We start from the raw sequence: 12,464 nt of genomic DNA, 5'->3' as shown, positions 1-12,464 counted from the left end.
TAAGCGCAAACAAGTAGAAAACAAAATATTTGATGTTCTTTGTTAAATACAGTGGACCAAATTCTGTCATCTAATACATAAACTCATTAATTTATCTTCAAGGGTGGAATTTGGCTTCTGTTATCTGCCAGCTGCATCACTCCTAACACCGTGTAGTAAGGCCATGCAGCAATTTGGGAAAGTTTGTTTCACAGCCCCTCCTGTGTCAGTGAATTTTAGGGGACAGCTGTCATAGTCCAGTGTGCAGTTCTCAATGGAATCAATGTTTTTTGGGGCATTTATAAATACTTTCGTGGCTTCTACTTGCAGCAAGCATGTGTCAAGTAATGTACACCACTGAGCTTTTTGGTGCTTATCTTACGCATATTGTTGGGTGAAGCATTTCGTTTCCTACATGTCTTACAGGACACCCTACACATTTGGCTGCTTCTGCAGCTGTCAGTGCTGAGAGAGAGCGGGAGAGGGAACGGGAGAAGGAGCGGGAGAGGGAACGTGAACGGGAGCGGGAGAGAGACCGAGAGAGGGAAAGAATAGCTGCAGTTCCCACCGAGCACTACCTTCGGCCAGGTGAGTGTACATTGCAAGACGGCATCAGTCTTGTTTATACAAAATGTAATGACTCAATTTCCAAAACTGCAGAATCTACCAAGGGCAGTCCCTGTCATAACTGGATTTTGCTTGGTGCAATGTAGGTTCTAGGCTGCTGTTCTTTAGAAGGCTTTAAATGTTGTCTGTGCTGATCCCAACATATGCGTGAAAAAAGGTGCGGCAGAAATGATAGTTGGTTGTGCATCGTTACACACTTGCTACAAGTTACAGGGGGCTGTATATTTCCTCCCCCTCACTAACTTTCTCCACATGCTTAAGGTACAGAGCAGCCTGGTAGACCTGGCAGTCACGGATATGTTCGTTCACCTTCTCCTTCGGTTAGAACCCAAGAGAACATGCTACAGCAAAGGCCCAGTATTTTCCAAGGAACCAATGGGACAAGTGTAATTACCCCTCTGGATCCTTCTGCTCAGCTACGCATCATGTATGTTACAAAGAAATATGTGTATGTAACTCCTGTTACAAAGAAATATGTTCAGAGATTAAGCTTGTTACTAATCTTATTTAATTTGCACAAAAAGGGTAGAGATAAGATGTTACCATCCTCTGCTAGGTCTTTGGCCTATAGGAAATGATAGTGTCTGTAATTCTATTCATACTTAATGGATAGATGTTAGCATCACAAAAGCTGGATTTTGTGGGATGCCTGGAAAGCCAGCTGCAGTCACTGAATTGCTGTCCTGTGCTCTAATGCAAGTGATTTTTTTTTGTATTTGCTCACAGGCAGCTCACGCCTGGAGCCCCCTCCATAACTCAAGGGCTACCTGCTTCCCGTTACAACACCGCTGCTGATGCCCTAGCTGCATTAGTGGATGCTGCAGCCTCTGCTCCTCAGATGGAAGTTGTCAAAGCCAAAGAGCACAAGCACGAAGGAACCAGAATAGAAGAGAATATGGGGCGCAGGTCAGCAGGAGTTAGTGAACAGCAGCAACAGATGGAGCAGAAAACAACTGAAGCAGAAAAGAGGTCTGTTCAGTGCCCGTACACGTCAGCAGCTTTTTCCAGTGGCAAGTCCCAGGGTCCATCTTCATCGGTAGTTTATTCAGAGGCTGGTAAAGACAAAGGGCCTCCACCTAAATCCCGGTACGAGGAAGAGTTAAGGACTCGTGGAAAGACCACCATTACTGCTGCTAACTTCATAGATGTGATCATCACTCGGCAGATTGCTTCAGACAAGGATGCACGGGATCGTGGCTCACAGAGTTCAGATTCTTCAAGCAGTTGTACGTGTCTTCACTCCGAATTGCCATGCCCTCATGAGCTCTTTTCATTTCACTTGCTACATTGGCCTTTAGGGAGATGGCACAGCTCAATGGATTTGTTTTATCTTGTTGCTGCTAGTAGAGTGCAGACCTTGTAAAATCTTCTCTTTTATATAATTGACAGCTGCTTGCGGTGAAATAAAGAACTATTCAAATATACAGTGTTATAGCTACACATAGCACTTTATAGCCAAATGTAGGTTTTCCTAAGAGTCCTGTGATGCACAGTGCAAAACTCAGGATCACTTTTGCAGTGAACATTCAGCATATATGCCTATGGAAGTCTTGGATATAGAGAGGAGTGGCTATCCTGAATCACAGAAAAACAAAATTAACTACAGATTACAGGATACTTCCTCAGAATATTAGCTTTCCATTTGTAGTAATAAATGCATTAGGAAAATTAGGGGGAAATCTTAATGGATTTGCCCCAATCATGAAAATGGATTCTCTGTATTACTGTTTTTGGTGAGATTTAGTGGCTTTGTATTATCTCTTAGTATTAAGGCTTCACATTTATATAAAGCTGTATTTTATTTAAAAACATTTCTGCTGTTTGAACTCCTAGTGTCTTCCCACCGATATGAAGCACCTGGAGATGCCATTGAGGTGATTAGCCCTGCAAATTCACCTGTACCACCCCAAGAAAAACTTCAGCCCTATCAACAGGAAGCACCCAAACCAAGCCAGGCAGAAAGTAAGTCTGTTTCTGTGTAGATACAAAAATTATGCCCAAGATCTGAAATATATTTTCCCATTCCAAAAGTTGCAATGAACTCATACACATGTATATGAAATACAGTAGGGATTTCAAGGTTCGTGAACTTAATGTTCACAAATTCAATTATTCATGAGCGGCCGCCTTCCCCGGGGTTCCGAGCAGGAGTGCCGGCAACCACTGTTTCCCACGGGGCCCTGGGCAGGAGCACCAGCAGCTGCCGCTTCCCCCGGGGCTCTGGACAGGAGCGCTGGCAGTGGGGCGGGAGCCATATTTGTGAAATTGAGCATTCGTGAGGGTTCTCAACACAGAACCCTCGTGAATGTTAAGACCCAGCTATATATTAGCAGACTGTAAGTTTCAACTAAAAACATTCTTGGATCTTCAGAAGCTTTGTCTAGAGTATTTATGTATTAGGATCTATGAAAAGTGGGGAAATTAGGTTAAATGTATTGAAAATGCAATAATGATATTAGCACTCATCAGTTACCCCAACTACAACCATGAGGTTGGGTGCATTATTTGCATTTTACATGTGGAAAAGAAGAGGTAAATAGGTTGACTTGAAAAGACTGTACAACTAGACTGAGGCAGATCCATAACTGGAATTGCAAATTCGTGATCTCTAAACCGATGCATAATTCACTAGAACGGTTGTTTTCAGTCTCTGGTCTATGAACTCATGGAGGTCTTCAGACTTTGCCTTAATAGTCCGTGAAAAGTTATGAGCATAGAATAGTGGTTTCCAAGCTATGCTTCAGTCATCTGCAGTTCTACAGACTGTATAAAATTTCCAAAAGGGTCTGCACCACCATTTGAAATTTTTTAGGGTATGCAAATGGAAAAAAAGGCAGAAATCACTGCATGAGGCTGCTGCTGCTGCTTATTTTAGTACACTCCAATTTAGAATTAATAGGAAAAAATATTTATTTGTTAGATTGTGTTTTAAAAAAAAAAAACAAAAAACCTCAGATCATCACTGTATTGGTTGTTGATGCAAACACTTACGCTTCAGTGAAAGAGACTGTGGTGCAAGTCGCATAGCTCACTTTGCTGCCAAAGGAGTACAATGAAATTAAATCAGTCCCAAAATCTGAATGCACTGCTCTTGTAGACTAGTGCTTCAATTTTCTGTTTGTTTGATTCAGTGATTCTTTATTTGTGGCCCAGTCAGCACACGGCTTCAGCCAATGTGACAGCCTCCATGCCATGCAGGTAGTGAATATGTATCGTTCAGGTGTGGCCTACTGCTCTAATGTGAATGAGCAGAAGCAGTGTTAGACAAGCTACTTAAAATTTCATGCAAAGATATTTTGTGTATCTCCTCCTCTTCATGAATATTCAAAACACTCTAAAAGCTTGAACTTCAATAATGTCTTATTAGAGTGACATGCTCATTTTATATGGAAACTAGGTGATCCAAACAGGCAGTATGAAGGAGCAGTCCACCGCTATAGGACGCAACAGGAATCTCCTTCTCCACAGCAGCCTCCACAGCCTTCCTCTCAGGCAGAAGGGATTGGACATGTGCCTCGAACCCATCGTCTGATCACGCTTGCTGACCATATCTGTGTAGGTTAATTTTGCAAGTAACTTTGGGATTGATTTATAGTCTCAAACAATGGAAACACTAAATTTAATTTGAGAGTTATAGTGTAATGTGATGTTGGCACTGAAACCGTGACATATTGCATAATCACACAACTGAAGATGATATTGTCTGGTGTGTGTGATGCCAATTGCATTTGTTCCTGACATGAGAAAAGGCAGGCAGATAATGTTTAACCTTTTTTTTCTTCATCCAGCAAATTATTACGCAAGACTTTGCTAGAAACCAAGCGGTCTCACAGGCATCCTTGCAGCCTCCGACTAATACATTCCAGAACTCTGCTCCTGCTGCAGCTACCACCCCTACTCGGGCAAAGGCTTCAAACCGTTACAGCCCAGAATCACAGTCACAATCTGTTCACCATCAGCGGCCAAGTGCCAGAGTGTCTCCTGAAAATCTCACTGACAAATCCAGGACAAGGTGAAGTGGGGGCTCTTTCAGTTTGACTGTAAATTTCGCCAATACCTATATAAGTCTCCAGTAAAAATGAAGGCTGCAGTGATTTAAAGTAGGTTTGTTCTTCAGCCTTCCTTACTGTTTCAGGGCAGTTTACAGTTGTTTACTTTCTTTAAAAATAGACGGAATATGTAGCTTAACTTTCTAATCATATAGCAAGGAAAATGATAAATATTGACTGGTGCTGGATTGCAGATTATAGCCATCTCTCAGTGCAGGTAAACCTAGCATCAACATGATCTGGCTTTGAAGGGAGGAAGAGATGGCAAAACATACCGCTCATAAAAATTAATCTTTATGAGGATAGCTTGAAGTTTTGTGTTTCTGAAATATCTTTCATCCCAAAGGATACTGTACATTTAAGTGATCTATAAACAATATAGACATGATCATGGATTACTGGAGTTCATTTTTAACTGTGCTTGTTACCCATGTGAAGAGTATGTCTTTCTCTTTTGTACTATAAATTTAGGCCTGGGAAGTCCCCAGAGAGAAGTCACATCTCTTCAGAACCGTATGAGCCAATCTCTCCACCCCAGGTTCCAGCTGTACACGAGAAACAAGACAATATTATATTACTGTCCCAAAGAGCTGAGCCCTCTGAACAGAGGTACATCTGAAAACTGAACTTACTGTGTTTTATCTGAATCACTGAATGGTCAGCAGCAACTCTGATTTCTGAAGTGAGGCAGTACTGTCTAAGGGCAAAAGCAGTGTAGTAGGAGTCTAGGGTTGTAAAAGCTGTTTCTGATTCTGCCACCGTGGGCAAGTCACTTAATCGCTCTCTGCTTGCCCTGGATACAAGTGTGCATACATATGTACTTCTCAGATGTTGAAATTCACTATAGGTAAAGAACTTTGAGAAGCCTTTGTGAAAGACTCCAAATGTACAAACCACCTTCTGTTATGCAGTCTTTGTGTTTCTCATTGCAACCAATGCCATTTTGAAGAATCAACGGTTTTGGCCCTAGAGCGATGAAAATTCTTGGAAAGTTGAATCTGTTCTTAATTTTCAGAGGCCATGTTGTTGAACAGCTAGGGCACTGGCCAATTAGTTAGGAGCCTTGAGATTTTTGTACCTTGGGTGTATCATTTGCCACTTCATGCTTCACATTCTCTTACTGAATAGCAAAAATATTGATACTTACGTCCACTGTTGTTTCAAGATATACAGACCAAATGCATTGAGGTGGTGGGGGAGGTTATGCTCTTGGCAGATGAACAGTCTGGCATTCACTTGGGCAAAGTCTGGGTGTCCAAAAGGTAATGGAGGCAGTAGTAGAATATTTAGACCTATGGGATGTATAGTTGATCAGGTATAAAACTGCTGATGGGAGTTGCATTGAATTTGAGCCCACTGGTATATAGCCAAGACATAGCTTAGAACTAAGTGATGGGAAGGTTTTTAAAGCAATGCATGCTGATGCATATTCCTGTTGACACAATTGATTTCAACAGGACTGACTCTCGCTCTCCAGGGAGCATAAGTTATCTGCCTTCATTTTTCACCAAGCTTGAAAATACCTCACCAATGGTGAAGTCCAAGAAACAGGAGATATTTCGTAAGTTGAACTCGTCTGGTGGAGGTGACTCTGACATGGGTAAGTGGGACTTTTCATTTCCTAGCATAGGACATAGTTGGATGGCAATAATGGAAAGCTAAATCCAGTCCTTTTTCAAATAACACTGAATAAGGAGTTGATTGAAGAGGTATCTGAGACATTAACTATTACAGTTGAAAAGTCATGGAAAAGGGCAAATATAGTGCCTATCTATACAAAAGGGAATAAGGACAACCCTGGAAACTGCAACCCAGTCACCCTAACTGCTGAGTCAGGAAAAACAATGGAGCAAATAAATAATCAAGGAGTCCATTTGCAAACGTGGAAGATATAAGGTGACAAGTAGCAGTATGGATTTGTAAAGAACAGTCATGTCAAAACCACCTGATAGCTTTCTTTGATGGCATAACAAGCCTTGTGGATAAGGGGGAAATGGTAGATGTGGTATACCCAGACTTTAGTAAAACATTTGATACAGTTTTTCATAATCATTTTATAAATAAACTACAAAAATACGACCTAGACAGGGTAACCGTAAGGTTGGTGCCTAACTGGTTATTAATGGTTTACAGTCATACTGGAAGGGCATAACAAGTGGGGTTCCACAGGGAATCATTTTCAGACTGGTTCTGTTTAATTTCTTCATTAATGATTTAGACAATGACAGAGAGCAAATTAGGTGGGGTTGCAAGTGCTTTGGAGGATGGGATTATAATTCAAAATGCTTTGGACAAACTGGAAGAATGGGCTGAAGCAAATAAGATGAAGTTCAATGAGGGTGTAAGTGCAAAGCACCCCACTTAGAGAGGAACAATCTGTTTCTCACACACACAAATGGGAGGCAGCTGTCTAGTAAGGAGTACCGCAGAAAGGGATCTAGGCGTCAAAGTGGACCAAAAGTGAAATATGAATCAACACTGTGATGTAGTTTCAAAAAAATCGAACCTCATTCTGGGTTGTATTAGCTGGAGGGTATGTCTATACTTACCTGGCATTCGATGCACCACAGTTGATCTTTCCAAGTTCAATTTTGCTGCGTCTATGAAGATGCAGCAAAATCGATCTCTCTGGACTCAGCTATCAACCCTGGTGCTGCACACTATCGCAAGAAGTAACAGATATTGGCGCAAGCCCGACGAGCCCAGATCTCTGCTTGGACAGAAAGTCTGTTCAGATACATGAATGCTAGCTACGCTAATTGCGTAGTTAGAATTGCGTATCTGGGATCGACTTAGTTCCCTAGTATAGGCCAGGCTGGAGAGTTGCAAGCAAGACATGGGAAGTAATTCTTAGGCTTTATTCTGTGCTGCTTAGACCTTAACTGGAGTACTGAGTCCAGTTCTGGGCACTACATTTCAGAAAAGATGTGAACAAATTGGAGAAGGTCCAGAGAAGAGCAGCAAAAATTATTAAAGGTCTGGAAAACGACCTTTGAAGGAATTGAAAGCAATGGATTTTAGTCTGGAAAAGAGAAGGTTGAGAGGAGAGACAACTTTCAAGTAGCTAAAAGTTTGTTACGAAGAGGAGAAAGTTAACAATAAAGAGTGTAATTCGGCTGCTAACCCTTTAATGCTAACAATTAGAGCACATCACTTTGCTGAAAGTGGAATGTGCTTGCCATGAGCAAGATGGTGTTTGTTTCCTTCCTCGTTTTGGAAAGCTTTATAGATGATAATGCTCTTTTTAGAATGGATGGTAGTGTTGTGCATTTGTGTGCTCATACCTTTACAAAAATCTTTTAATTACGTAAGTGGGGTCAGTGATGCTGGTCCATATTATTATAAGAGACATAACAAGACCAAGTGGTCTGATTCTGTGAGAAGATTATAAATATCTGAAATGTGTAAGAGTGAAAAATGTTGTCATTTGAATAGTCCCTGTTGGGTATGTGTGATAGATCCTGCTGTGCTGCACTAATTCATTTTGCTAAATTTTCATCTAGGCTTTTAGAATGCAGACATACCATCCACCAATGTCATTAGCTGATTAGCTATTTGCTACATCTGCAATCTTAGATTATTAAAGATCCTGTTTGTGTTATAAATCTGGTAATTTGAATTAATTTTCACAGCCATTTCAAAGTAGTTCTAAATGGTCTTAATTTAATCAAAATTCATATGATACATTTTCTAAAATATGTGTTTTGGCTAGGTAAATAAACACAGCAGCACTTAAAAAAAAGATTTTAAAGACTTTGAGACCTGGAAGGACCTCCAAAGGCCCATTTAGTGTCAAAGGCTGTCTCTATACTAGCACCCCCTTTAAAAAGGGGGATGCTAATATGGTGCTGCAATGAATATAACAGTGGCTGCGGCACTTCAAAAGTGCCACTTGTCTACACGGAATGCTTTTCGAAAGGACCCCGCACACTTTGAAATACCAAATAGGAATAAGGGGATTTTGAAATGTGTGGGGTTCTTTTGAAAAGGACCTCGTGTAGATGAGCCACAGGCGATCAAAAGTGGCACTTCCGATGTGCCGCAGCTGCTGTTATACTAATGAGGCACTACATATTCATTGCATCACCTCATTAGCATACCCCAAAGTATCTCATTAGCTTCCCCCTTTTGAAAGGGGGGGTGCTAGTGTAGACACAGCCAAAAAGCATTTTCAAAGTAAGGCAGAAAGATTTGTAATGAGGCTGTGTTTATGGATTAACATTAAAACTGAACTTCTGTGCATAGTTTTACTTTACTGTGGTGCACAGTACCAAAACCCAATGGTGAAGTCAAAGCAGATAAAGTTGAAGCTTAATAAGCAAAGGCTCTTCAAATGCATCTAAAACATTGTAGTGTTCACCAGTAATATAAAACAAACTTAAATGTTGTGTTTTAATTGCAGCAACTGCTCAGCCAGGAACTGAAATATTTAATTTGCCAGCAGTCACTACCTCAGGTAAATAAATCTTCCTGAGTCAAATCTTGTAACAGAATCTGAGTGTGAAGCTTTGAATAGGTGCATTGGGAAACGGGGAAACAAAGTGGGTTGGGGAGATGATGCGGAAATAAGTCGTAAAAGCCCTAAATGTGGACATACCTGTTTCTGTATACTAGGAAAAAGCAAAAGGAATATAAAAGGGAATTTGATTGCATGTCTAAAATGGAATGTGAGGCAAAATTACTATAGTTTGTCTTGTAATTTTTTTGCACGGGTGTTATTGTGCTAATACCCTCTCTTTAACATCTACTTTAATCAAAGTTGTAAACATTTGCAACAAAATTCTCCACTTCGCGTTCACAGCTAAATTTATTCTTTTTAAATAGAAGAAAGAAACTGAGCTATAAATAAAGTATTTGATACATTTATATTAAAATCTCTGGAAAACTTCATATCAAATAAGAAATTGTCCTAAAGCACTTCTTGTTTATTAGTAACAACTAACCACTTTCAGCCTCACTGTGTAGGTCATAATTTGTCACTTTATAGAGGCAATCAGGGAGGGAAGGAAGGCTACAAACTCCTTCTTGACTTTAGGCAAGTCATTTTACCACTCTGCATCTGTTTCCTTGTCTTCAAAATACTGATTTCCTGTGAAGCGGGGACAAAGATTCTGAAGATCAATATTTGCCCAGTGTTACACATTTAACCTGTAAAATAATTGTTGCATCATAAAATTTGTATGTCTCCTCATGAGAGAAATCCTATTTTCTGGTCTTTTCCTTTTGTAACCAACATATTTTAATTATCAGTTTTGATTAATAGTCTGCCAAAATTGGCATCTTTAGCTGCCTTTGCTCTTAGTTTTAATGCACATGTAAGTATCCTATTCTCACGCAAATGGGAGTCTGATGTAATCAATGTGGCTCTTTAACGTTTGGTGCTGGCATGTCTAAATTGTAGCCATTGTGAGCTGCTTAGTGCATGTAGCTTTGCATAAACTGCTCATTTTTTTTCCTTTTATCTTTCTTCCTCTGTCCCTTTAAAATCTTCTCCCTTGTCTCTGTAATAATTCTCTTTTGAGGTGTATTTTTCCTCCCCTCCCACCCTTCCCCTTACAATTTCTTCTTCTCCCAGGTGCAGTCAGTTCTAGGGGTCATTCCTTTGCAGATCCTGCCAGTAATCTGGGTCTGGAAGACATTATTAGGAAGGCACTGATGGGCAACTTTGATGACAAAGGGGAGGACCATGGAGTTGTAATGTCACAGCCTATGGGGATAACACCTGGTAGTTCCAACCCTGCAGTGTCCACTAATAGTGAGGCCCGTAGAGAGGAAGCTAATCCATCGCCCAATTCAGGTGAGAAATCCTCTTATAGCTCCTCAGAATTGCGAGGCCTTGAGATGGGTAATCATTGTGGGGTGTTATCAAAGTAGTTATGAGAAATCCATGCTCCCTGGGAATGTTCCCGCTAATATTTTTTTAATCTGTGTGGAATAAATTTTGCTGTGTGCACTGAGGCATGTGGTGAAGTGCACCATGAGTAGAGAAACATGCTGCTGGCTGTGGGTGTTCTGCTAACCAGCTGGGTAGCATTTGATCTCTCCTGGGCAGCCATCCAAGTGCACAGCTTACAGGGAACACTTTTTTCCCTGGCAGTGCTAGCAAGGCAACACGATCACCCCTTAGGTGGGAACAGGTGTCTTGCTCTTCAGCAATGTTCCCTCCAGTTCAAGAAGCAGTGTTGGTAATTCCAGAGTCTTAGCCAATGTTCCTTTTCTGCAAAACATGGGGGCTATGAGAGACAAGGGTGGAATGAGGACAGTGTGCACCTGCATGGGGCTGTATAGAAAGATTCCCACCTGGAACAGCACCTCTAAAGAGTGTACAAAAATCTTTGCAAAATGGCTGACTAACGCATGGTAACTGTAGCTAGCGTTAGGCTAAAGTAACCTATCTCTAGCATCACATGGCCTCTCCACTGAAGAATTAACCCTTTGGTGATAGTAATGAGACTTTATAGAGCCATGCGTAGATACAGAATTTATATCCACAGATGCAAATCTGTATCCGCAGAGCTGCGAGGTCTTTGGGAACTGCAGCAGCGAAAGCAGCGGTATGTCAGGCTACCACGCCCAGGAGCCAGTGCCTGTGTTGCCCCCAGCTCTGCCCACTGGGGTAGGCAGCAGACTCACCAGCAGCAGTGAGAGGAGTGCCTTCCCCACAGTGGTCTGGGAGCATGCAAACTGCTTGCATGCAGTAGCATGACCTGGGACAGCTGTCGGTGAGCTTAGTGCTCAACCAAGTGGATGGGGCTTGGGTGGTACCACTACAATGGAGGACTGCTGGTGTGGGATGCTGGCTACTCAGAGCAACAGCCCAACATGCTGCTGCTGTGACTGCTGTGGTTCCCAGTAGTGACCTGCAGCTCTGCAGATACTGATTTATACCTGCTAATACAAATTTTGTATCTGCACAAGGCTCTGGGGATTTCCCAGCAATGGTATATGAGCTGCAACCAGAAGTCTAAGACTGCTACCACCAGAGAGGTTAAATATAAGCCTCAAGGTGAAGTCCAGATTTGTGTAACTGATCTCTTTGTTCAGTTTAGATTGCTACATGGCAGTTTGGTTTTATAAATTTACAAAACATTGTTTTAAAAAAAAAAAAAAAAAAGGTAACCCCATTTACTGTCACTTCCATTTTTAGGAGGGGGAGCTGGCAAGCAGAAGTTAATTGGCAAGTCAAATAGCAGGAAGTCTAAATCTCCTATTCCTGGGCAGGCATACTTAGGAACTGAGAGACCTTCCTCTGTCTCATCTGTACATTCAGAAGGAGATTACCACAGGCAGACACCAGTGTGGGCCTGGGAAGACAGGCCTTCTTCAACAGGTGGGAAATGTTGCCAGAAACGCTACTAAAATCCTGTAGAAAGGTTAGATGTGGAAAGACCCATTTTAAGTATATTGTCCAAATAATCAAAGCATTGAGCTCCATGAAGCAGGTGTGGGAAGAATAGCAACTTGTCTCTTTAAAAGGGAAGAGTCTGTTCTGCTAAGTATTTTAACACCAAAGTAGGTCATTCTCCACAACTGTAAATTGTGCTTTAAAACTGTAAGTCTTTAGCGGCTGAGAGTCCTGAGTAGTATTCTTTCTGTTTTTAGTGTCATTCTCACAACCAACTCTTCATTGTATAGTGGGAGGCACCAGGAGAAAATGGCTTTTGAAAACTTTTGATCCACAGAGCTTGAAGGATCACTGTAATCCCTGAACTGAAATACATTGTATTATAAAGTCAATATTATGAGGTTCCTACATGAAAGAAATGTGGCAAATGACTTGTTTTGTTTCCTGCAGTCTTCTGAGTTAAC

At 41.3% G+C, this 12,464-nt stretch overlaps 1 protein-coding gene across 14 annotated transcripts in view; it reads left to right on the top strand.

Annotated features, from left to right (window-relative positions):
• Positions 1-12,464, top strand: part of NCOR1 (nuclear receptor corepressor 1) — a 111,434-nt gene that overhangs the window by 96,045 nt on the left and 2,925 nt on the right. For 9 of the 14 annotated variants that reach the window (XM_075013590.1, XM_075013584.1, XM_075013578.1 and 6 more), the window contains 11 exons: positions 406-567; positions 868-1,033; positions 1,333-1,832; positions 2,440-2,568; positions 4,004-4,161; positions 4,395-4,618; positions 5,127-5,264; positions 6,113-6,255; positions 9,058-9,111; positions 10,231-10,452; positions 11,803-11,985. In XM_075013590.1, coding sequence (XP_074869691.1) covers positions 406-567; positions 868-1,033; positions 1,333-1,832; positions 2,440-2,568; positions 4,004-4,161; positions 4,395-4,618; positions 5,127-5,264; positions 6,113-6,255; positions 9,058-9,111; positions 10,231-10,452; positions 11,803-11,985 — 2,079 coding nt within the window. The remainder of the gene's footprint in view (positions 1-405; positions 568-867; positions 1,034-1,332; positions 1,833-2,439; positions 2,569-4,003; positions 4,162-4,394; positions 4,619-5,126; positions 5,265-6,112; positions 6,256-9,057; positions 9,112-10,230; positions 10,453-11,802; positions 11,986-12,464) is intronic. The other 5 variants (XM_075013579.1, XM_075013580.1, XM_075013587.1 and 2 more) reach the window with 5 other exon arrangements.

The sequence above is a fragment of the Carettochelys insculpta genome, chromosome 19 (assembly GCF_033958435.1).
Source record: "Carettochelys insculpta isolate YL-2023 chromosome 19, ASM3395843v1, whole genome shotgun sequence".
Classification (NCBI taxonomy): domain Eukaryota; kingdom Metazoa; phylum Chordata; order Testudines; family Carettochelyidae; genus Carettochelys; species Carettochelys insculpta.
Note: the sequence above shows the minus strand (reverse complement) of the source record. Positions and strands in the feature narration are given on the sequence as shown.